Raw genomic sequence first — 25339 nt, 5'->3', positions numbered from 1 at the left:
TATTTTTATTATTATTATCATAATATTATTATTAAATTATTATTACTATTAGTATGTTTTATCAGCTTCTATTTATATGTCGTTCACTGAATTAGAGTGGAAGATCATGATGTTTAGGTTCCCATTCTACCTAATGATTTTCAGTTAATCATTGACCAAGCCCCACCCATCACACACAGTGTGAAACAATTAACATGTGCTTATTTTTTTACAACAATAGCAATAAATGTATTAAAATGTAAGAATAAAGTAAAAAGACAACATGTTTTATTTCATTTATTTCATCACAGTAATCATTGGACAGCCAACAAGCTGAAGGCCCTGATCACTCAGATGTTCTGTACATATGAAGCCTGTTACATTTTAATGTTATGTATGACTCTGTAAAAAAAAAAAAAAAAAGGCAAGAAAGAAAGAAATAAAGAAATAAAGACATCAACCTGACAGGATGGCCAGGTATTAAAGCAAAAAACTGGCTTGTAAGGCTGGGATGTCATAGGTCACTTGGTTTGGCTGACGAGTGGCTGCAGTTAGGACTGACAATAGATACTAACATTAACCGCCACAGTTTCACTCTGAGATCACCCGTTGTCTCGTGGTTTATCACTGAAGTCTGTGAACAAAGCTGTGGAGATATGATAAATTTAATCTTCGCCTCCACAGAGGACCAGCAGGGTTTTACGGTAGTCTCCGGACGTGTCACCCTGAAAGCACACACATAAGGAGCCTGAATTCATGGAAAATGCTGTTTTCATTATGTGTATGCCTGCTGACACTTGGTCATCACACTGCTAAAACAGGAAGGCAGGGTCGACTTCTCACTTTGTTCACTCACATAATCGCAAAACTGTTTATCTTTTACTAATGTTGGATGAATGAAATTCAGGGAGACAAGCAGAACTTTGTAAATGTCCCCCAAATCAATTAAAATCAACAACAGGGTTAAAAGTGGAATTACCCTTCACAGATATGACACTCACAGATACAGATTTCTATATATGCTGTCATCATAAAATGACTTATTTTTAAAGCAATACTTGCTTACTTTGGGAATTAGCACTTATTCATATATATAGTTCGATGAGAAGGTCAATACCAGTATTGTAAATATGAAATTACACACAGCGGCTGGTATGTTTAGCTCAGCTTAGTATAATGGCTTGCAACACCCTGGCTTTGTACCCACCAGCATCTCTACAGCTGGTGCTGGTAGCTTAGGAGGTGCTGGTAGATAGATTAAAAGAGCAAATATGGGATGTATCATCTCATCTAACACTCAGCAACAAAGAAAATGTGAGTATTTAAAAAAAAAAACAATTCTTTTGAATATGTTTAAAAGCATCTGTTTGCTCTGCCATGCTCTGTCAGTGACACTAACCTCTCTGTACATGGGTCAAAATGACCAATTTATCAATTTATATAATGTATATATTATCTATATATATATTATGTTTGGAAATTACCCTAAACCAAAATCTCCTTTACAACTGCAAGTGACAACCTAAAAAAAATGTGACAATCATTGTCTTGCAAAACAGAGCTACACTATAAAAATAATGTACCAAAGACCTTCAGAATAAAGAATATATAGCAATCCTTGCTGTTGTATTGTTGATAATATATCTGGAAATGCTAATTCAGTGTACTCTACTTGCTTCTCTGTATTGGTGTCACGGTGATTTCATCTGTAAGTTATTATAGAACTGCTTCTGGGTACTTCCTGTCTCTGCAGCGGTCAACCAATCACACTGCAGCTATACAGAGGAAGTTAAGCATGCAAGGGAAATTCCTAAACAGCTGTGCAATAGTCAGAGACCCATAGTCCACCGCACAAAGCTATAGATACCCCACCATCCTGCCAGCCTACCACAGCAGCAGAAGAAGGATGTGCAACAGGGACAAAGGCCATGATGCAAAAAACTTCACAAACAGATGAGACAAAAGCACAACAAAACAACAAGTAGCGTTAGTGGACAGACTCCAACTTACAATCATAGTTTCTACCTGGATGAATTCATGGAGGGAGACGTCATGTGTTTCCTTGAACTCTTTGCGAATGTTGAAGAGGTCAATCTCACAACGGGACACCATGATACGTATGAGCGCTCTGTCATCTGTGCCAAGGCCCTGCAGGGGCGCGCACAGTGAAAGACAGATATGTATGTATCCTTTACATGCACCAACAAACGTAAACTATTAGCACTTTCAATAAATACCTTCATGGCTTTGTACAAACGGTCTGCAAAATACGAGGGCTGGTTCTTTACACTGCGAACTGCAAAGCAAAGAGAGAATAAGTACAGACTGAGGTGGATTTCCAAAATATATAATGTGAGTCATATAAAATATGACACACTGAAAAGTGACAATTTAATGCCATTACCTATTGCATAAAATGCATTTTTCACATCTCCAGACATTTCCTTCTTGATAATCTGTTCAATGTCCTTGTTGGTGTATCTGACAAACTCCTGGAATACTGTGTATAGATTGGGTGTGATCAGTTACAGTTTGGGATCTATAACCAATAAATCCCTTTGATCTGTCTCTTTTGTCTTTTACCTTTCCTGAGATGGGAGAAGCTCCTGGTGCACAAAATACTCATGAATTTCATCTCCATGTCATCAGAGTCTGCATTGCATGCATTGGCAAGTTCCTAAAAAGTTCAAAAAGAAGAACAGGAACAAACATTTGAACTCATTCTTCTATTTCACCTTTTTAACACAATGTTAAAGGATGCACTACTATATACACTAAATTACCTGAGCATCTGCATCTGCTCTTTCCAAATCTGCAGGGCCTTCCTCTCTTGCACCCTGAACACAGTTCAAGTTCAATCAATTAAATGTCAGTGATTTCTTTTATAAGCAATGTGAAAACGTTGTGAAAACTGTGGAGGTGATTAAATAAACTTTTTTGTCAGCAGACTGCAACCACTGTGTGGGCGTGGAAATTCAGCACATTTTAAGTTGTCGTGTTGATCAACATCACCTGCACGAGAGAAACGAGGATGCGGCAGAAGTGGCCTGAAGTATCTGACTGAATGGCTTCCTCTAGGGACTTCTTATAGGCTGTGAAATGATATACTGCATGTTCAAAGTTTCTAAAACAAGAAAGTAACTTTGGAAACATTTCTTTGGTATGAAACCCACCATTCCGATAGGCAGCGTTCATGGCGTGTATTTGCTCATTGCTTCTGGTGGCCAAGATCTCTATCAGAGCGTGTTCATCTGTCCCAGCCCCCTGTTAAAATGATTGAGCTTTTACAACACAAGGGACTCACAAAAGCAGCAACAAAGAAAAGAATCACACCGGGCAGCTACTGTAGGAGGAGTGAACACTGTGTGAACCCTTGCTCCTTATACTATCTCTCTTGCTACTTTTGTTCCTATTTTTATAGCCCCATTTATATTTTAATGACAGATGTTCCCCGTGTTAATCCCCTCCTGCCCTTAGATCACTGAAAAGATGTTTTTTGAAGTATGAGCAATAAAATACACTTTCACAGTTTAGGACATGGGTGACTTTTTTAAGCCTAATAGCACATTGGTCCCCACAGTGCTGGTAACCTTTCAAGAATTAGAAATGCAACAAATGGTCATCTATTTAGTTGTATTGATTGTAATTTGATTTGATGTTTTCTGTGATCATAAGCAAAATATTAGCAATTGATTGAAATTCCACTGCATCAACTTATAAAACAGGGACATATGATTGTACTATTTTGCTCTCAGGTCCTGTCTGCTCAGAGTAAAGCATCAGTCAGGTCCACAAGGAAATTCAGAGCATGTTTGATAAGTTATAAATAACTGAAATGCAGTCATTTGCATTGCATTATTTGCATTGCATTAAAGTTATTTGACTTCCAAATGCTTTCTGTGGAATTGTCATGACATTCAAACACACAGGCCGCTACCACTGACCACAAAACACTTGCAAATTAATGTACATTGTATTTTTATGAATGGGGAAATCTGACCCAATACCTTATCTTTAGGCTCCAGGTAAGGTAGGTCTTACTTATTACTCATTAGTTGTTTTGGGTAAACTGTACCTCCATTGCCTTTTGCATCATTTTGGCATCAAACTCTGCAGGGGTCAGCATGAGCCCGATGATCAGCCTCTCTAAGTTCTTTGACAGTTCAGACTTCAGGTCCTTAATGAGATCCTAAGAAAAAATCAAACGCACTGAATTAATTACAAATCAGCTGGAAATAGCCCATGAGACTTTGAACTGTTTAACACATCCTTCCTTAACACAGCTTTGTTTTTTGTTTTTTTTTGTTGTTGTTTTTTTGGCATTTCATTATTCATGTAGCTCACCCTTCCCAGTAAGGATTTGAATGACTGTCTGATCTCCTGCCTCTGGGCATTGCTTCGCCGTGCAACAATGTCAATGATTGCATCCTCATCTGTTCCTGTAGACAAAAAAAAGATGTAATAATATAGATCAGATTTGTCTTATAAAATTATAGCAGCACTTTAAATGTACTATAATCTTTAGATTTGCATACCGAATCCTTTCATAGCTTTTCTCAGCGCTTGTGCATCAGCAGCAGGGTCAAAATTAGGTGCAGGGCGGACTGTTGGCCGTAGCTGAGGTAGTGAAAATGACAAAAATTTAGAGGAATCAAAATCTGTATATTTACACATACGCAACCTGAAATGGCAAAGTGAGACAGGTATTTTCATGCAATGGATTCTTGCTATTTAGCTGATAACAATTGTGAAAAAGCTTATTAGGCTTTATGATAATTATCTCTTGACATTTGAGGGGGAGTGTGCCCTCACATGAAACGTTAATGAGACGGCCTTTTGTTGAGAAAAATGCTGAGAGCTTCTTAGCATTCAGTGGCTCCTAGGACAAAGCAAGGCAAACAGTGGCTTATAAGGCGCATTATAACAAAAAACATTTTTATTTTAGCCAACAGCATTCTGATTGTAACCGAGGTTACACAAAGCCTTCGCTGTGCACTCACTGCAGTGATATCAGCACGAGTTTGTGGCACAGCAAAGACATCATTGCAGGGTCAGCAGATAATTAAGATGCATGCTACTGCCTAGCCAAACATGCAATGACACATCTAAAGTGCGACCAGATGGAGTTCAAACCTGAACTTTGGTCATGGCACTTAATTCCCACATCTTGTAGGCCATCTGAGCAGCTTCAGGGAAGAACTCTCCAGCTAAGCTGTAATGATCAATTTAACACAACATGGCACAAAAAAGCCCAAAGTGAGTGTAGTGAATACAGTATAATACACTTCACAATGGTGTTTTACTTTCAAATAATCTTCATATATGGACCTCATCTAAACATTTTCAGCATCATCACAATGATAACAAGCTTGACAAACATTTTTGAAGGTGTAAAATCTTAGAAAACAACAGCTCTGTGAAGAAAATGCTTTAGCTCCACCATCTGGTCACTCCTGTTGTTTGCAGCCAATCTGTAACTTACTCATCATCGCCTCCACACAGATTTAGCAGTGTCCTCTTGTAATCCCCTGATGTGTCATCCTGAGTTAAACACACACAAACTCACACTGAGGATGTGCTGCTGAGAACTGAATGTGTATAAAACATGTTATTCACTTTTTTTTCTAACCACAATCATGTTATAAAGTGACTTCTCATATTGGAGACGGAAACACTCTCGAATGTCTAACATGTCGGTTTCAGATCGAGAAATCATGATTCTGATCAGGGTGTTGTCAGCTGTACCAAGTCCCTGGAAATGAAAGGGAGGATCAGTGTTGAGATGCAGGATAATGTGGCAACAATATGTAGTCCTAACTGATTTTAAATACGGAAGAAAAATATGTCAGACTATTTTTACTTAGTGTGTTTACCTTCATTGACTTGTAAAGACGCTTGGCAAAGAACATGGGAACACTCCTTATGCACTGGGCTGTTATGAAATACCAGAGAGGCCTGCATTGAGTAACAACTTGACATTCCCAGAGCCCAAACATAAAGTGGTTCCTTCACTGCAGAAATGGCTGAACTGTGCTGTGTGTTGAGTGCTACTTACCAACAGCCAGCATCAGCCTTTCAAAATCTCCAGACAGCTCGTTTTTTATACTGTCCTCAATGGACATCTCAGCAATCTTCTCATAAGCATCAAAAACTAAACAGGCAGCAACACAAAATTATATGTGGTTTTTATCGTTGTGTAACGATGGACTGGTTTGCAGGAAATCTCATTTCAATCATGTAGTAAGAAGGGATAACATCTTTTCACAATAGGTATTCATAGTTTTGAACACGTTGCATACAAATTGCATTTACAAAAAAAGTGACCCATACTGTACTGGAGCAAATTTAACTTTCCTCTCTTCATTTGGCCTCTTTCTTCCTATCTTCTCCTAAGAAAGCTCCCATACTGTTAGAAAACTTACATTTATCATTGTGCTGTGTTTTTCTGTGAATTTAGCTACAATCCATTTTTCCACAATTACAATATGACAACAACGTTTAATGCACCAATTCCAGGGAGACCTGAGGTCAAAGTAGTACTACAGTAGTACTACACTGGAAAGCTGTGCTCACCCATGCGGAGGTGGGTAACACTGCGGTTTCCCAGGATCATGATGAATTTGGCCTCATCTGTCCCCCACTGCTCTTCTCCTGCTGCATACAGGTCCTGTGCACAGAATGACATAATGAACTAAATGTACTCTACAACACAAATGTTTATAATTTTATGTAAAGTATATTTTACATCTCAATTAAAAACTTATATTGCATATTAATCATATGTGAGTTTACCACACATTTTACTACATTTAGCCTTCAGCTAAAAAAAACAACATTATAACTGAGGACAGCACAGAGCCACTACCATGGCTGTAGACTCTGTCTTTGGGTTAGAAGGCATCATTTGTTTTTAATATGTATTTTAAGCATTGCAACTATTTGTTAAATTATACTGGCACAATCTTTCGTTATAAACCAATATATTAAAATGACGCCTTTACCCTGTTACTAATATATTACGTTTAAAGAAACGTATCATATTATGTCTTACTTCACTGGATGTTACAGTGCACATTTCTGGCTTTTTAAATCGAATGAATGTCAAAGCCCCAAACATGTTTCAAACTCTCACCTTTGCATCCTGCTCCACCAGGTCTGCATCCACCACACCTGACTCATCTCTGGTCCCCTGAACACAGTCACCAAAAAAACAAAAACACAAACTGCTGATCAGTCGGTAGTTAAAGACAACATGGTTAACTTGATACTTCGCTGCTTGTGTCATCATCTCTTTGGTGAACTGACCTGTAGTAAAACAATCAACATCTTCTTAAAGTGACCCGAAGTGTCTGTGATGATATCCTCCTCCATGTCCCTGCCATAGGCTAAAGACAGACATAAATGTAAAATGTTGAAAGACACTGAACAAAAATCTTATTTTTTAACAATCACATCTTGTTTAGCATGCCCTACCATCCTTGTATGCAGCAACCATGTCATGCATCTGTTTGCTGTTTCTAGACGCCAGGATTTCAATTAGGCACTTCTCATTTGTCCCAGCACCCTTAAAACAGAGCATGAAGTTAAATATAACATAGCTCCTGCTTCACTGGATATGGCTGGGCTGGGAAAGTATCTGAGTATGAGGTAAAGGCCTTACCTTCACAGCGTCGTGGATCTCTTTGGCATCATGGTAGGGTGGAGTTCTCATCAAACTGACGATGAGACGCTCAAATTTGCCCGTCAGTTCATACTTCAGATCATCGATCAGGTCCTGTTGAAGCATTATTTGCATTTACAAAAACATTCTGGCATTATAGCCACTGTGAAAAAAGAAGACATAAGATGTGGTCTTGTACCTTTCCAAAGCTACACTTGTACGCTGCAATGATTTCCTGCCTCTGTGCGTTGCTTCTTGAGGTGACCAGGTCTAAGATGGCTTCTTTATCACTCCCTGATTCACACAGAGTAACATTTTCAACTACCACCATCTCAGTCACAGAGACTGATCTCTGACAGTATTACTGTCCTGGCTGCTCTGAGAAATTCTTTATGTGATCAATCAGCTGGCAAGTCAAGAAAATGAAAGCTGGCCTTTGGTTCCTGTAGCCAATAATCACAGAACAGTGAAGCACTCACCGATGCCTTTCATGGCATTGTAAAGGGTCTCAGCATCAGCGCTGGGATTGAAGTCCGGAGCATCTGTTATTGTGCCTCTGAACACCTGCAAGAAGAATAAACAGTGGAAAGATTTTAATTAGCAAAGTGCACAGTGGTGTCTATAATGTCTGGAGCTCTGACACTATACAAGTTATAATGCATGTGATCACATTTTCTCTCCAAGCTTCTGTGCATCCTGTACCTGTCGTTCAGAGAAGTCATAGCAGCAACAATTATGACAGAAAAAAAACAAAAAACAAAAACATACCACCAGGTGGCACAAAAATGCCCTTTAGCACCAGCATGAGGTCAGCATTTTTGATTTTAGTAAAATTGCTTGATAAAAAATGAATGGACTGAAATTTGGCACAGACTGTCCAGTTCAGGAGGAGTTCTAATGCCTGAATTTTACATCTAGTGCTTGCATCAAGTCAAAATTTAGTTTTGTCCAATGTTTTGGTTTTTGGCCAAAGACATTCTCAGCCTCAGCTATACTATGCAATTAGTGAAAAGTATAACACACTAAAATGGGTTTGTGAACTTCCACTTGTGTGCACAGTGGGTGTGCACTAGTAGTTCTCAGAACTCCTTTTTTAACCTGGACATCTTATAAGCTTTGAAACAGGGTTGTATGTAAACCTTCACAGCTGTGGGTCAGCAGGTTGGGATCAGCAGGGTCAGGGTCAGCTTGTGCTGTATGTGCCATTTTCCCAGATTGCACTGACACTTTCTTGCAGGGTGTGAGTAGTGGACTGTGTAAAAGTGACTGTGGCGGGGCACTGGGGCATTACAACAGCTGACTGCTTGCACCTGTCTCAGCTCTAGCAGATCAGAGGAAAACTTTGAGTTGCATGTGTGTTGAGGCAGGACAACTGGTGTGCAGGAGTAGTAGGGAGTAATATTTCAAACCTCTGTTTGCAGGGGTCTGACATACTAAAACACAATGAAACATGCCAGAATATACAAACTCCATATGTAAAGAAAGGTAAGACTGCATAACAACATGTTGTTGTTGTTGGGAAATAAAGTCCCTGCTAACAAAATGTGAATTACTATAGTTCTAACATTTTGGCTGTACTAAGTAGTGGTGGCATACACTCATTGACTGAGAGAAATAAGAAAACTGAGAGCTCGACCTGCAGCTGCTGCTGTAGAGATTACTGCTGCATTGAAGGCAGTCAGCCAAAATGTTCTCTCTGCCCCGCTTAAGGGCCTCTGCACATGCTCTGCTTCACTACAGTGACCGTCACTCTTCACGACAGCTGGAGAGCTACACCCACACGGCAACAGGGCCACAAAAACAGGTCCCTAGCAACAGGCTTTTCACTAAACTTACCAATTTCTTATTATGGGCCTGATGTGGTAAAGCCCCGGGCTAAATGTATACCCTTTCCTTCCTTCCTCTGCAGGTTCGCTTTTGAAGTTGCCAGGGCCACAACTTTGCAGAGTATATTTCAGTGCACGCCAGAGGCAGACTGACCATTTGTAGAATCTGGAGAATCACAAAGTCCGACCACCATGCATGTATCGGTAATTTTTTTTATTGTGATTTAAGATCATCTTTTAAGATAGTTATACACTCCAAGCTGACATATGGTGACACGCCTTCACAGCACAAATGAATTTGGTCCATCCTCCCCAGATGAAGGATGGACCAAGATGAAGGCACTGTGACGCCACTGCTGCAGGCTGCTGTGTTTCCATGGCACCAGTTGTGGGCTGGGCTGGGCTGGGACATATTACAGGGCTGCTCTTCAGCCCCAGTCCACCCCTGGAACAACTGTGTGTTTCACCTCGAGTAGGATCAGAATGGCACTGACCTACAGCCTGGACAATAAAGCTGGATGTCTGCCAAGAAGTTTATTTAATTCTACAAAGGCTCTGACTTGGGAAAGGTGCTGTCAGTGGTGTCATTCATATATGTACAGGTGTCACAGGGACCAGTGACACCCTACACCGCTGTTATTATAATGGAGAGGACTCACATGGTGATCACTGGCAGAAAGATGACCTCACTCTGGCCACACTTCATTCATGGTACACAAAACACAGTCATGCTCCATAGACACAAGATCTTCTCAGCAATACAACATACTGCACATCATACTTACATAATGCAAGATGAGGGAGGTCTTGTCCACTTACCATTTCTATATTTGGTCTTCTGTGTCAACACTGCACAGCAATCAATAGTTTCGAGCCTAGAGACAGAGAGTTGCTGTGGATAGCAGCTTTGCAAAACATCCATGTCCTAGTGAAAGGGTCATTCCCCTCCAGTATGCAGCAAATCATTCACCAAAGCGACATGATGATGACGATCCATCCTTTCATTAGTGAGGTGTCTGTTAAATGTACTTCCTGACAGCTGGTTAAAACTAATCACTGTCTACTGTACTTCTTCAGCAGCAGAAACACAGGGAGATCATTTTTCTAAGAGCACATTGACCTCAGTGAATTTGCATTCAGCCAACTGGCTGGAAAATTATTCAGCCTTGTTTGCCATATTCACAGTCCTGACCTATAATGCAGCCATTCAGATAAGCCAAGCATATAATGGATTTTTCTACAATTAAGATCAAATTTAAAAGTTGCTTTAAAAATCTAAACTTTATACCGATTCAGTATTTCTACACAGAAAAGGAGAAAAGGGTCCGTTCAGGTTGTACTGTTTGTTTAAGACAGAAGAGACGCTCTCCCAAAATAGCATGCACAGTTTAACCTAATGTCAGAATCATGGTCGTGTGTGTGTGTATATGTGTGTCTAGGGGTGTCTGGGTGTGTGTGTGTGTATGGGGGGGGGGCCCTCTATATATACAGAGCCACACCCTTACTCTGTTCCCCACTGTGTAGAATATCTTTAGGTCTAACTATAGATTTTTCTAATTTATACATTTCTCTGAAAAAAAAACAACGGATTATACAGTGAACAAAGTATTTTTCATATCTACTTAATTCAGTTACTAAAAACCATCAGTGATATCTTGCTGGCTGCTGCACTTCATTGGCACATTCAATAATGACGCATTAGAAAACTTTCCGGTACATTTCCATCATTATCTCTGAAAACCTAAGTTTTATTGAGGCCGGATCGGAATAAAAAGCTTCCACGCAGCAAATAACACCTTACCTTCTCTGTGCAGGAAGTGTGAACGTTGTCCCGCTGTCTCTGCTCTGTCCCAGATAACCCGGTGTGCCCGTCTCCTCCGGTCAGCCTCGAGCCGTCCAGTTACGTGTCCTCTATGACGTAACGACTGCGGCGCCCCTCTCGCGGAGCTTCTCACCAGTTTGCGTGTCAGCGTGGCGGGACAGTGTCTTAGCGTAAAGAAAATATGTCCAAATGGGATGTGACCGTATTGAGTTCTACATCAGATCTAACACACTTAGGTTACGCGCTTGAATTACGCACACTTTTACGCACGCTTTTTTTTTTCTGCTGATGCTGCTTCATCCTAACAGACACCAGCAGCTTTTTAATTTTTGTTGTATTTTGCTGCAAACAAGCCATTGAAAAATATAAATCAAAAACATATTTAAAAGAATAAAAGACGCGAAGCAGTAACAGCTTCTTCTCATGTCGTGGTAGCCCTGGAGGAGACAACGCTTTCACTCTAAACCTTGTTGGAATTTCTGAACTTTAGGGCATGACAGAGTTCAAATGTGACTTCTGCTGTTACCGATGTGACAACTTGCCTGCTCTATTTTTGTCCTGTCAGGCGTCCATTCCGGTAAGCAGGGGCGGTAGCAGCATTTCTAGGGAGTCCAGGAGAGATAGGGAGAAACGATGTTAGCATTGTGCTCAGCAAAAGGCCAAATGTCAGAAACATTTGAAACATGGAAGAAATTAACCGGAATGTTCACAATGTCCCATCAACACACATAGTTGTTATTTCTCAGGAGGCATAAACACAGATTTAGTGCCACATTTTCCTGATATCAACTGAGCTCCACACTTTTTTATGAATACCACTGTTTGAACAGTTCATGATGTTCTCAGTGTATCAAAAATATGGGTGTGTTAGTGTAGTGTCATGTCTTTATTTCATGTCATCCTGGGCCTTCTTTCATTTTCCTTTCACTCCAGTGTTCAGAGTGAGAGGGGACCATATGAGGTAAAAGAACAGGACACCGGTGATACAGTGATACAGTGTATACTGACCTCTTCTGCTTCGAAGATGCAATGCACATAAGAACCTTACTGCAGTTCAGAAGCCGGGACAATTGCAAAATGCTGTAATCTATCAAAGTGTAATCTATTATAGACAGACAATTATTGTTTATTAATTATAAAAAAGGATAGTGGTGCATGAAATATGATTAGTAAATTGCAAAAAACTTTTCTTACATTTTCTTCTACATGTATTTACCATTTAGAAACATTTATGATTTTAGACACAACCTCACAGGGAGTAGAGGTGAAGAAGGTGGAGGATTTTAAGTACCTAGGGTCAACAGTCCAGAGCAACGGAGAGTGTGGAAAAGAAGTGAAGAGATGTGTGCAAGCAGGTTGGAACAGGTGGAGGAAAGTGTCAGGTGTGATGTGTGACAAAAGAGTGTCAGCAAGAATGAAAGGAAAGGTGGACAAGACAGTGGTGAGACCAGCAATGTTGTCTGGTTTAGAGACAGTGGCACTGAGACAAAGACAGGAGGCAGAGCTGGAGGTAGCAGAGCTGAAGATGTTGAGGTTCTCTCTGGGAGTGACGAGGATGGATAGGATCAGGAATGAGGACATCAGAGGGACAGCTCATGTTAGATGTTTTGGAGAAAAAGCCAGGGAAGCCAGATTGAGATGGTTTGGACATGTTCAGAGGAGGGACAGTGAATACATTGGTAAAAGGATGCTGAGGTTAGAGCTGCCAGGAAGGAGGCCTAGAGGAAGACCAAAGAGGAGGTTCTTGGATGTAGTGAAGGAGGACATGAGGATAGTTGGTGTGGGTGAGGAGGATACAGAGGATAGGGTTAAATGGAGGCAGATGATTCGCTGTGGCGACCCCTGAAGGGAGCAGCCCAAAGGAAAAGAAGAAGACACAACCTAAACTAATTAGTGATCTGGTAAGTTTGTGTAATTATAAAAAAATCCCTAAAAACCTTTTAAGGTCTGGAATGAAAACAAACAAAAACAAGTGAAACACACACAAAAGCATTTCTGACATTCTGAATAGGATTTGCTGTCCACAAGTCTCACCCTGTGCCTCTGTGCAATAATGAGCACATTATGATCCAAACTGGTTGGGAATGAGAAAGGCTACTTTGTAAGTAATTCTATTGAGTGGGAGGGTCACACAGGCCAGTCTTGTATATATTGCAGCAAAAAAAAAAAAAAAAATCATGTTTCCTTCATGCAAGTCAACAGCACGGATATTTTTGCTTCATAGCGCTGTTTTCACCACACAGTCTCCAATTGCTCCTCGTGGGACTCAAGATAAGGTAAAGACCTTGTGTATCTACTGAATAACATTACCATCAGCAGGGCAGATTCAAATCTGTGCCCTTCACTTCAATTTTCATCTCTGATTGTAATTTTGCACAACAATATTTAATTGCAACAGTGCGTCTAAGATGTTTCCTTCAATGCACAGCAGACAACACTCATTAACTGAGAATCACTGTGGTTAAGATCAGTCCTCTGATTGTAAAGTTTCACGTCAATGAAGCAGTGGTTGTTATTTAGTTAAGCATTACCCTTATTGTCCCTCTGGTAACGCTATCTCAACCAGTGAGATCTGCAGATAGGAAGCACGAGCTTTAAGTTTGGTCAAAGGTACATTGACCATTGAAACAGGCTGGCTTCCCAGTCACTGAGGTAGATGCCAGAAGGGATTAGGTGAGCTGAAATCCCTTGATGGGAGATGAGAAGGTGAAAGCTGCCTCTCAAAGAGTACGGCTGCAGCATGCGTAAGTCATGAAAGCTGCTTTGTCTGCTGCTTTCTGAAGTCACGGCACTATTAGTTCTGCCAGACACACACCTCAAAGTTGGTTCTATATGCAAACATACAGTTGAGAACATACAGTATAGTTTTGGGAGACATGATGTATTACCTGAAAAGAAAAAAATCTGCTTAAATTAATTTCATAATGAATAAAACAATTTCACTTCTGGTGTTGGAATGCCACGTAAAGTAGTTTTTCTCTTTCTGCTGTTCAGACTTTTTGTTTTTGTCTTTTTTACTTTTGTTTCTTTCTTGTGAAGGACAGATTTGAAAGTCATAAACAAAAGGCTACTTTAAAGTTTCCGATTATCTTGAAACCATTATCATGATTGTGGAAGCAATACCTCTCACCCACTCCCATTACAAATGTGAGTTACCTGCAAAAACTGCTAAATGTCTTGGATTTATTTTGTACAAGATATTAATTAATAGTCGAGTTTCTCCTTAAGGAACCCTTCACAAGGTGTGAAGCGGAGCAATAGGAGATAAAAGGGAATATCTCATCTTTATTTCTCAACATGTTCCTAGTTTTAGCTTTTCTTTTGATTTGTAGTAGTGAATCAAGCTGAAGGGACACGACATGACACCACACTTATTACAAATTCAAATTTTGGGGAAACAAATTATTAATGAGTCTTTTTTTGGCCTTAAAAAGTTCAAGGAAGCAAATTTGTGAAGGTGAATAAAGTGCATTCTCTGTGCAGGGTGTTGCTTTCTGTGCTGTGGGCGGTAATAAAAAAATTCAGGCATCAGCACTATCATATCAGGGGCCTGATAAAGAACAGCACGTATAATATGTGATTCAGACGATGTTAAAAGTTGTTACCTGCTCTTAATTGTATCTTCTAACCATACCTGTGAGCCAGGGGATTGCATAGAGGAGGTAAGTGACTTAATGTGTCTTTTTTGCTGTAATTTTAAAGGCAAAGGCAAAGGCAAATTTATTTGTATAGCACCTTTCATACACTACGCAATTCAAAGTGCGTAAAAAGTGAAACATTAATCAAGCATGTAATTCTCCTTACATTTTATCATATGAGCTCTATTAAACTTTAACTGTGCCCTTTGATACCTTTACCATCTTAGTGTTTTAAAACAATAAATTAAAATTAGATCTCTTTACAAATTGTGACAGGTTTAAACAATTGTTTTAAAAAAGGATTTTGGTAATATTGTGTCTTTGAAAAGGAAAGGTTCTACTGTGGGTCTGACCTGACAATAATTCACTGACATGTTCACTGATCTGACCTGTTTTTCCCCATTCCTCCCCTCTTCTCGCACTCTTCCTGCACTTACTCCTTCTTTCTGAACAACTGTACAACCAGACTCAGATCTGCCCCTTTCTATATAATTCTCCAACTTTCTATCCTGATCCAAGCCCCCAGAAACATGCCGTGCAGTGGGTTGAAGTCCTTTCTGGTGAGCCTGTCTCGGCGAAAACCTCTGGAGCCCGAGGGGGAGCAGTCCACGTTTAACCGATGCCTGACCACTTTGGACCTGGTGGCCCTCGGTGTGGGAAGCACCCTGGGGGCCGGCGTCTATGTCCTCTCTGGAGAGGTGGCCAGAGCCGCTGCTGGCCCCAGCATCATCATCTCCTTCTTCATTGCTGCCCTGGCATCCATATTTGCTGGGCTGTGCTATGCAGAATTTGGATCCCGGGTTCCTAAAACAGGCTCAGCATACCTTTACAGCTATGTGACTGTTGGAGAGTTACTGGCTTTTATTACTGGCTGGAATCTCTTACTTTCTTACGTCATAGGCGAGTGTGAAAGCCAGGATTTGTATATTAAGTACGACAGACAATTATGTCTGTTATTCAGTGGCTTTTTAAGAAGTCATTTTTGGGGACATTGTGCTCTTTATGGAATCTAGGCTACTCTTTGCCTAATGCTCTGTGACCTTTCATTTGCTGCAGAAGCAAAGTCTTGATGGCTTTTTTTTAGTAAATATTTAACAGGAAAAAGGTTTTTTTTAAGTTTTACATTTTACATAGGGGTTTCTTTCACTAATCCAATTTCCTTCTTACACAGCTGAAGCTCATCTTGCTTGTTAATAACTCCATAAACCAGGAGCATGATTGAAATTAACAGTCGTAAAATGTGAAAGACACTAGCCCCAGGAGTATTATCTGTTTATGATAACAGTGAAATGGTGACTCAGGTTTATTCACTTATTGCAGGGACTTCCAGTGTTGCATTAGCATGGAGTGGGACCTTTGATGACCTCATTGGGGGTGTCATATCTAACTACTTTCAAGAACATGCACCCATGGGCCTCCCTGGTCTGGCACCTTACCCAGATGTCTTTGGGGCAGTTCTCATCTTGCTACTGTCAGGTAAAGAAATCAGTCTTGTGTCATTTTGGTGTTGAATGCATACAAAAAAAATAAATAAGCAAAGAAATAACATTCACCGTGTTTTCCATGAAGGTCTGCTGGCATTTGGTGTAAAAGAATCAACAACAATCAACAAGATCTTCACAGCAATCAACATCCTGGTGCTGCTGTTTGTGGCCATATCTGGATTCATCAAGGGAAGCATCTCTAACTGGCAAATCAGTGAAGAGACTCTGATCAACGCCACTGCACAAGTCAAGTAAAGTCATAGAGCAACATAATCCTGTCTGTGTTTGGGTGTGTGCAGGATCTTGTCTGAACAGCTGTGCAGCTCTCCTGGTTATCTCACTGTAAATGACCACAAGGTAACACACTCTCTTGCCTCTGCAGCAACCTGACTTCCACTGTCAATGTCACGAGTATATACGGAGTGGGTGGATTTTTCCCATATGGCGTTAGTGGAACACTGGCTGGAGCTGCAACCTGTTTCTATGCTTTTGTTGGATTTGACTGCATTGCTACAACAGGTACAGTAAGAGTTAAAAATGTTTTAGCCAGTACAATGATTGTTTACTGGTTAAATATGGGCTAAATATACACCGTGTATTCAATCAGTACACTGACACAGAAGATTTAACAATACTTAATTTCCATATATCTTAATTAAATGCCTGCCTAACTGTGCAGTGTGGCTACAGAGTTCACCTGATTCAATCAGTATGTTCAGTGTGTTATCACTGAAACAGGATGGGTCTTTAAATTTTGTATCATGGTTAATAAACTATTTTACACTAAAGGTTTGATGAATTGTTCAGTTAGAATGTAACGACATCTAGATCTTACTTTAAACAAAATTTTAAAAAATACATAACAAACAACTAAAGTTTGTCGGCGACATGTTAGACACATATTTGCATATATTTCCATAGGTGAGGAGGTGAAGAACCCTCAAAAGTCAGTCCCTCTGGGCATTGTGGCCTCTCTACTTATCTGCTTCCTGGCCTATTTTGCTGTGTCTGCTGCTCTCACCCTGATGATGCCCTACTACATGCTGAGTGAAAAAAGCCCCCTGCCAGTTGCCTTTGACTATGTCGGCTGGAATCCTGCCAAATATGCCGTGGCTGTGGGATCGTTATGTGCCCTGTCCACCAGGTATGAAACTACTGGTAGTCAGGGTCATGTTATATAAATGTTGATGGAAAATGGATTAAAAGAATAAAAAACTTCACTTTTACATTTTGCAGGGGTATGAGTCTATTAATCAACAGGAAATAGCCAAACCTTTTCTGATGTTAATACAATTTGATACAGATGACCATTAGATTGGATCATTTAGGGCCTCAGACCAGAATATTTTGAGCTTAGCCCCAAATATTTTTGACAAAGTAAAACGTGGAGCAAGGCCACAGTCATACTTTGCATGCATTTTGAGGGAGGGGGAGTAATCTAGCGCTGCAGAGGTAGAAGCAGGTATGCAGGTATATAGTTGTAGCTCTAACTAATTGAAGCCTAAAAAAAAAAAAAAATCCCATATAATCTTTCTAGTTGCTAGAAAGACCTCTGGTCCCAGAACTACCAGGTCATAATTTAGAGAGAAATGGCAGATCTAGATTATGAGGCTGAGTCTACAGAGTAATCAGACATCACACTGGAACATGACTGTAGTTTTAATCTCTGATGTAGTTATAGGAAAAGTGTGTTCTGTGCAGTGTTTACTCAGGAACTTTACTGGAAAGCATGCCAGGCTTCTACAATGTGTGCAAAGTCACCACAGTATTTGATTACTAACTTTGCATATGCAGAGAAGATTAAGGTTGGTCATGTTTCTTTTGAGAGGGAAGTGTCTCACAAATTGCATAATGAAAAGTTGTTAACCAATTGTTAACTATATAGTTTATGTCACTGTGAACATGTTGGGAACTAGGATTTGTCTTCAGACAGCTGCTTTTAAAAAATTAATTGATATGGTCATTGTCTGATCCTGCTTCTGTTTGCCTCTGCAGCCTGCTGGGTTCAATGTTCCCCATGCCTCGAGTGCTGTTTGCAATGGCGAGAGATGGCCTGCTTTTCCACCCTCTGACCAAAGTCACAGCCAAAGGCAGCCCTGCTATAGCCACAATATCCTCTGGAATTGTTGCAGGTACAGATGTTGCAGCTGTTCATAAGGTTCACAATGTACACGTGGTGAGCTTTAGCATACTTGAAGTAACTCTATGTTTCTTGTTGTCATCTTAAGCCATCATGGCTTTGCTGTTTGACCTGAAAGCCTTGGTGGATATGATGTCCATTGGCACTCTGTTTGCTTACACACTTGTGGCTATATGCATCCTAATACTGAGGTACAACTATTTCTGTGTTCTCCTATAACTTTTACTTAGAATGGCGAGAAAAGCATGTTACATATTTCTTTTCTTTGTAATCAAGGTACCAGACAGGTCCGTCTGAAGAAACACACCTAAAGATCATAGAATCAAACACTAAATTTGGCTTCCTGAAGCCTCCATCTTCTCCTAACTCATCTACAACACAAACAGTCACAATTCTGACAATATTCTCTGGTATGTACAGCAAAGATTATTGTTTATTAAGCACTGCTAACATTCATAGACCACCAAATGTTTTACGATTTCAAGCTGATTTCACTCATTCACCTTGTCCTTTCCTACAGTTACAATTGTGGTTGCACTGTGTGTCACGCTCACTCAAGCCATTGATGCTCTGTCTCATATGGAAGTATGGAGTCTGGTGCTTGTCTGCATCCTTGCTTTCATGCTGTTGCTCAATATTTTCATCATCTGGAGACAGCCACAAAATCCCACCAAGGCGTCTTTTATGGTGAGAATATTTTAATTGTCCGTCTGATCATCTGACACAGGTTTTGTGTGTAATTCCGTATTAAACATCAGCTAAAAAGGTTTATTTTTTTCTCACTTAGGTTCCCTTACTCCCTGCTCTGCCTTTGGTGAGCACACTCATCAATGTCTACCTGATGGTGCAATTGAACGGAGACACATGGATACGATATGCTGTCTGGATGTTAGTGGGTAAGACCATATTCCTGCTCAGAAGGTTCAGCGGCTCAGTGTCAAATTAGTTGGTGAGCTGTAATGATCCACATCTTCTCTGTGCAGGGTTACTCATCTATTTTGGCTATGGCGTCCGAAACAGCGTTCAGAGGAAGCGTCTCCAGACCAAACACACAAGTATTGAAACTGTCAGTGACAAAACAGACATCATTAAAGAAGAAAAATTCTGAGTTTGGCTGAGGTGGGAGAAATAAATTTAAATGTTACAGTGAGTAACTGCGTTCTTTGTGTAGCTTGTCTTTTATAGACACCTGATCTGTTTCTGTATTGTCAGTGCCTGAGGGGGTACAGTGCAGACAGACAGCGGGGTCCACATCTTAACTTTTATTGCATATTTAAAATTTGTTATATGTAGAGGAAGATTATCACTGATTTAAATATTTTATTGCTCACACTGACGTGCTGCCTGACATATTTTTGGACCTTCAGGATGTAAATGCTGCTCCCTGCTTAATTTATCTCTCTATGCTTTATCACAACATCTTTATCAAACTGGTTCCTACATCCATTTTTAAAAAGCAAACATGTTTACACTATTAATAGAAATTTTTAAATATGAAACTTTATTTCAAATGTATCATTATAAATAACAAGACTATAGGTTTTACATATCAATTGATATTGTTACACTGAAGAAGATGTATCATGTTGATCAAGAACATGTGAGACGTCATTTTTGTTCTTAAATCTCAAAGATTCACTTATTTGTTTATTTTTCAAACTGTAAATACAGAAACTGTACATGTTTCATAATTATATGTTGTAAATGTAATCATGAATTAAAGAGAATAATCCTGTCTTCACAATCACTACAATCTGGAGTTCATTTTCTGCAAAAAAAAAAAAAAATCCAGTTTCACATCCCTGAGAACAAAAGGACTTTTCATAGCAGCTTACCTGTGTCACAGCTGAGCTAGTTACTGCAAAGGAAAGGTTCTCACTGGGTACAGTGTTATATGGATTTAATCAAAAATGCAAATAATTACTCGCATGCATCATTTCTATTTGGTATGGAGATACTGTCGGGTCAAGTTTATTTACATTCACAGTTCCTCCAAATCCACAGCAGATTACTGTGTTTAAAATGGTTTTACATAAGAATTTCTGGACAACTTCAAGCAGCTGTTGACATATTTTAAAGCATCATGAGAAATAGGTCTAAGAGTGAAAAATCAGTGCAGAGATACAGAAGCATGTATCTGTTTTATCTGGACACAAGGTTTATCAGTCACCAAATGCTTTTAATAACCTCCCTACAGGCCTTGCCTGCTGTATTTGGAGTGTTTTGGAGCTAGCATTTCTAGTCCAGCAGCTAAGCAAACAGGCTGAGTGATTCCACATGGTGGGGCCCCTGTCTCTGGACTCTCATTGGTCCAGACAGGCTTGAAAGCCCGTATTGAACCAGTCAGGAGGAATTTGGGGTAATAATGCCACTCTCAGGAGGAGGAATGTGTATGATTCTGGTGAACAGCTGACCACACTCTGCAAGCTCTGCCCTCCTCCTTTTGGTTTTCTGCAAAGGTCCTGTGTGTTATATTGCCTGAACAGTCCAGGCAGGACTTTAATAATACGCTGGTCAGTCATGCCTTTAGCAAATTTGTTTGGGTCAAAGGGGAGGCTGATGCTGAGTGCTCTCCTTATTTCTGTAGTCATTTTCGAGTTAGGTAAGTGACTTTATTCACTTGGTGAGCATTTCTGTGAGCATGTATTCCTAGATCCTTGATGAATGAGGAATTATATGGTGTGTTTCAAGTTAGCATCAGATAAAATAGCAGATTTACCACACAGAAATTGTAATGTAATTCTAATATAAACTGCTTTTCACTACATTCATACTGCTTCATGTGTTGTACACTGTGTAGCTTATTGTCAAAAAGATGGACAGGAACAGAGGACCACTCCAGGGAGGAAACTCTCACCAAACAAACCCAAACTTAAAAAACCAGCAGATAAAGGGCCAAGAGCTGTAACAGCCAAACCCAAGATCAGAGCTGCAGCTCCAGGACAGACCTTCCTCACACAGGTACTCTATCTTGTGCACAATTAACTTTTGATATGTTAACGTGACATTTATTAAACACAGAAAAACAGCAGCATCAGTTCATGTGATTTTTCCATAGCTGTATGATTTTGTATCAAACACATAAAGGTGCTAAACAGAAAGACGTTTAAGAAGGTGGGAGAAACTATAAGTGTGCAGACAGGGGGCACTCTGCAGCTGAGGTGCAGGGGCAAACCTGTGCAGTGGAACGTCCCCTCGTACCTGGAGGAGGATGATGATGGAAGGCTTCGGTAAGCTATTTGGTGGATAATTTATGCAATGTTGTGCATGATGTATAACTTAATATTTAAATGACAGGATGGAATCATGTGTTATTTGGCATTTTTCTGTTTGGGCTCTGCAGGATTGTCCAACATGAGCGATATGGCGTTCTGACATTAGTCAATACTACCGGTGCAGACACAGGCGAGTACACCTGTTATCCAATGTACTGCGAAGACACAGACTGCAGGAAGGACTATGGCAAAGCTGTCAAGGTCTTCGTTTTCTTTCCTGGTACAAGGAATAAACTTTATTAATGCTTACACATGCACTTTTCAGTCACACACTGTTGGCTTTATTTTATCACCAGCATGATAAAAAGCTTTTTAAAATCTACATGATATCTTATCGTCTCTGTGCCATATCTCCTCGGTGTACCAACAAGACCCACAGGAGCTATTTGTTCCATCATCTGACTACTACGAGGTGATTCAACTAAGGACCAACTGGCCAACAGTCCTCCCCTGCCAGGTGACATCACCTGAAGCCACAGTGACTCTGCACCGAGAGTTTCCGCCAGCTGAGGTGAAAGTGGATGGGACAGAGATCTCCTTTAATATCAAAAAGGGCTTCACCATCCATCGACCCAAGCCATATCACGCCGGGGCCCTATACTGTGTAGCCAGTCTGGGCAACCTGAGGCAGAGCTCCACCAAGTACATGCTTATTTATGTCAACTGTGAGTCATCCCTTTCCACAGATATACTTTTATTTGTGGCACTTACCTGCTCACTCAATTTACTCCATCTGCTTTCATTATCTCCATTTCAACCAGCACTTGAACCTTCAGTTCATGCACTTGACCTGGCACTAATTTCTCCCATGATTTCCAGTTCAGTTTATCACCAACATGTCACTGACATATCAAATCAACTTGACTCAGCACTTACACGTACACTCCAACATGATTCAGCACTTTTCATTTTAACTGCTAATTCAATTTGATATGAATATGAAATTTAAAACTTCTTTCAGGATTTCATATTGTTTCAAGTACGTGATGTCAGCAGCAGATTTTATTCAGGAAATGGGGCCTCTTCTAGTTTTCCACATTTTCTAAACTTAATGCCAAGACAGAAAAAACGGAAAAAACACTACAAAACAACTGGAAGTAAATATTTTTACAGTATTAGCACTCTTTTTACTGTCATTGACTAGCTGCTTATATACTTCCACATAAGCTAATGCCACTACTTGAAGAGAGCATTGTAGTACTCTATTAATCCATTAATATGGAAGACATCAAAACTATAAAATTATATTATGAAATGATGTAATCAGCAAAATATGTTTTAAATGTTAGATTCTACAAAAATCCATATTTAGTCTCGATCACAGCTTTGTCATTCTTGGAATCGCCCTCGCTAAAATCAAATGGGATGATGTGTCTCTGCATAACACTGTGGTCGACACGCTGGTAACTGGACCTTGAGTTCTAGATACATGTCCAGCAACACAAAACACCAACACACCATCACACTTCTTCCATCACAATGGGAATCACACATGCAGATACCATCCGTTCACATTCTCTGCATCTCTCAAAGACCTAAATAATTGTCATCCTTATGAGATGTGGCTGCTACTAAAACCCTGTGATGCACTCATGTACGTTCTAATCTGAATTGCTGTTAATTGGCTATTGCTGAAGCTAATGGAGTGTATACTAACTCTACCTTGGGACAACTACATTAGCTGCATTAACAAGGCAAGGATTTCTGCCAGTTAACTTTTAGCAAGACACACCTGTTAGTTGAAAACCAGCTGTCAGCACAGCAAACAGTAAGGACTCTATAATACTTCACACTTTTTCTCTAACTGGATTATTTCACATGATTTCCTAGTTTTGATATGTACACTACAGGTGTGTCCAAGCTTTTAAATGGAATTGTAACTCACTCATATTTCATACTTGCCAACAGACCCGATGGCTCCCCCTGCCCCAGTGATCCAGGCCTCTTCAAGCTCTGTTGTTGTGGGGGAGAACCTGCGTGTCAGCTGCACGGTGGTGGGAGAGCAGGATGTGATCGTAGAGTTCACCTGGAAATACCCAGGACAAAAGGTCAGACAGAGAGGGAGAGAGGGCTACTTTGCTTGGATTCAGTACTTTACAACACGTTTCTCATATGAATTTATTATCTTCTATAGCTCAGGCAATTTTGATGCATAAACATGTAATATAGGTGGATTGTGGGATCCATACATCTTGTCATTATGCCTTACGATGCATTTTTAGCTAGTTCATTATTAGTTAAAAGGCGTTTAATCTATGGACTGCAGATCATCCAGGGCAATAACTATCTATTAATGACTAACATGTAAGCTGCAGACGTCATGGCATTTTGTAAAGAGGGTAATTTTTATCTGCTTGTTTTCCAACTATTCCTGACCTTTCAGCTTCTGATTGGCTGATCCAGGTAATAAGCAGTGGGTAGGGCAGGAAGAATTGGAAAACAAGCTGGACAGTGACTCTGGAACATGGAACATGGGTTAATTCCCCTTGCTTCAGAGTAGCAAGGGGAATCAGGATAATATTCATTTCTGAATGATACACCTCTATCGGTTGCAGATTGAGAGGCCTCTGTACACACAGGAGAGCACCAGTCCAGTTGGTGGAGGTGTGGCCCGACAGCAGTCTCAGTCTGTTCTCCTGGTGGACGAGGTGCGAGATGTGGACCAGGGTACGTACATCTGCACTGCCCAGAATCTGCAAGGAGCCAAATCAGTGTCCACTACCGTCAAAGTGGTCCCTAAAGCAGCTAGGAAACCATGAGGCACCAAGCTGCATGACATCTCATAGAGAGCATGGCCACTCAGATGCAGAAATTATTAAACAGTATTTTACCACAGCGGAGAACACAATCCCAACACAATACCAGCTTCTTCTGCAGCTATAATTAATGGTTATGGTGATTTTGTTATTTAGACTAATACGTGGCCTTTTTTTGTGTGTCAAGCTTGTATATTAAAATCTTTTATGTACACACACATTACTGTCTGACTCAAAAATAAAGGTATATAAGATGAGTTTTCTTACAAATGAACGGTGTGGTCATGTCAATAAATATTATGGTGGATCCTATTAATATCTAAGGGCATATCCTCTATGTGAGCACTATTACACACACATTCCCATTACCTACATTAGACACAGGAGCTAGGGTGCCAGAGAAGCAACCAGCACTCTTTGTTGAAATAGCATCACCCGACCAAAAATAATACAAACAGTCTTTAAAATATCTCCCAGTAGATTGTGCCACAACATCATCTAATAATGATGTCACATAACAAGTAATAAAACTTTCAAATCCAGTTTTTATGTAACGAACCTTTTAGTGGCCCTGGGCTCAGGGGCCATTTGGGACCATCACTTTACCTGGTTGGTAATCCAGTCCTGACTGTAAAGGGAAAGCTGGGTGCCTTTATGTATTTATTATTTATTTATTTATTTATTTTGTTTATACAGCGCACCCACTCGTCAGGTCGCTAGATGGCGCTGTTCCCCTCTTCATGTGTCAGTCCCGGTCCC

General features: G+C 40.2%; 3 protein-coding genes across 7 annotated transcripts; 2 read left to right on the top strand and 1 right to left on the bottom strand.

Annotated features, from left to right (window-relative positions):
* Positions 1 to 250: 250 nt before the first annotated feature.
* anxa6 (annexin A6) lies at positions 251 to 11507 on the bottom strand. 2 transcript variants are annotated; one of them, XM_026330298.2, is made up of 25 exons: positions 11267 to 11507; positions 10285 to 10340; positions 8119 to 8203; positions 7839 to 7933; positions 7640 to 7753; positions 7453 to 7543; positions 7285 to 7364; positions 7112 to 7168; positions 6553 to 6646; positions 6035 to 6130; positions 5853 to 5911; positions 5609 to 5731; positions 5462 to 5520; positions 5113 to 5191; positions 4515 to 4596; positions 4324 to 4418; positions 4055 to 4168; positions 3153 to 3243; positions 2992 to 3071; positions 2763 to 2816; positions 2563 to 2656; positions 2384 to 2479; positions 2217 to 2275; positions 1990 to 2127; positions 251 to 704 (listed from the first exon to the last, which is right to left on the bottom strand). In XM_026330298.2, exons 2-25 carry the CDS (start codon positions 10285 to 10287, stop codon positions 645 to 647), a joined length of 1998 nt encoding a protein of 665 aa, XP_026186083.1. In that variant the 5' UTR covers positions 10288 to 10340; positions 11267 to 11507; the 3' UTR covers positions 251 to 644. The 2 variants fall into 2 exon arrangements, with proteins under 2 accessions (XP_026186083.1, XP_026186084.1); XM_026330299.2 differs by having other exon boundaries at positions 2005 to 2127.
* Positions 11508 to 13162: 1655 nt separating this feature from the next.
* On the top strand, positions 13163 to 20296 carry LOC113144547 (cationic amino acid transporter 2-like). 4 transcript variants are annotated; one of them, XM_026330699.1, is made up of 12 exons: positions 13163 to 13563; positions 15392 to 15825; positions 16246 to 16401; positions 16495 to 16660; positions 16792 to 16928; positions 17331 to 17553; positions 18405 to 18541; positions 18638 to 18740; positions 18826 to 18959; positions 19070 to 19236; positions 19337 to 19445; positions 19533 to 19657. In XM_026330699.1, the coding sequence occupies exons 2-12, from the start codon at positions 15456 to 15458 to the stop codon at positions 19655 to 19657; spliced, it is 1827 nt and encodes a 608-aa protein (XP_026186484.1). In that variant the 5' UTR covers positions 13163 to 13563; positions 15392 to 15455. The 4 variants fall into 4 exon arrangements, with proteins under 4 accessions (XP_026186484.1, XP_026186485.1, XP_026186483.1 ...); XM_026330700.1 differs by lacking the exon at positions 13163 to 13563 and adding an exon at positions 14495 to 14949 and having other exon boundaries at positions 15445 to 15825; XM_026330698.1 differs by lacking the exon at positions 13163 to 13563 and adding an exon at positions 14496 to 14949.
* A 723-nt stretch (positions 20297 to 21019) lies between these two features.
* LOC113144548 (platelet-derived growth factor receptor-like protein) lies at positions 21020 to 24743 on the top strand. Its single transcript, XM_026330701.1, has 7 exons — positions 21020 to 21151; positions 21350 to 21510; positions 21637 to 21779; positions 21893 to 22044; positions 22196 to 22489; positions 23733 to 23872; positions 24380 to 24743. The coding sequence occupies exons 1-7, from the start codon at positions 21070 to 21072 to the stop codon at positions 24581 to 24583; spliced, it is 1176 nt and encodes a 391-aa protein (XP_026186486.1). The 5' UTR covers positions 21020 to 21069; the 3' UTR covers positions 24584 to 24743.
* Positions 24744 to 25339: the final 596 nt, after the last annotated feature.

Source organism: Mastacembelus armatus, chromosome 10 (assembly GCF_900324485.2).
Source record: "Mastacembelus armatus chromosome 10, fMasArm1.2, whole genome shotgun sequence".
Taxonomy (NCBI): Eukaryota; Metazoa; Chordata; class Actinopteri; order Synbranchiformes; family Mastacembelidae; genus Mastacembelus; species Mastacembelus armatus.
The sequence above is the reverse complement of the archived record's forward strand: the minus strand, read 5'-3'. Positions and strand labels throughout refer to the sequence as shown.

Bases quoted from the DNA above. Each gene is read 5' to 3' on its own strand.
- LOC113144547 (XM_026330697.1), top strand. From the start codon at position 15,456: ATGCCGTGCAGTGGGTTGAAGTCCTTTCTGGTGAGCCTGTCTCGGCGA. The intron at 16,929-17,330 runs GTACAGTAAGAG...ATATTTCCATAG, and splicing joins TGACTGCATTGCTACAACAG to GTGAGGAGGTGAAGAACCCT. The intron at 19,237-19,336 runs GTGAGAATATTT...TTTCTCACTTAG, and splicing joins CCACCAAGGCGTCTTTTATG to GTTCCCTTACTCCCTGCTCT.
- LOC113144548 (XM_026330701.1), top strand. From the start codon at position 21,070: ATGCCTTTAGCAAATTTGTTTGGGTCAAAGGGGAGGCTGATGCTGAGT. The intron at 21,152-21,349 runs GTAAGTGACTTT...TACACTGTGTAG, and splicing joins TGTAGTCATTTTCGAGTTAG to CTTATTGTCAAAAAGATGGA. The intron at 22,045-22,195 runs GTACAAGGAATA...TGTACCAACAAG, and splicing joins GGTCTTCGTTTTCTTTCCTG to ACCCACAGGAGCTATTTGTT.
- anxa6 (XM_026330298.2), bottom strand. The intron at 4,169-4,323 runs GTGAGCTACATG...ATTTTTTCTTAG, and splicing joins TCAAATCCTTACTGGGAAGG to GATCTCATTAAGGACCTGAA. The intron at 2,128-2,216 runs GTATTTATTGAA...GCGCCCCTGCAG, and splicing joins GTTTGTACAAAGCCATGAAG to GGCCTTGGCACAGATGACAG.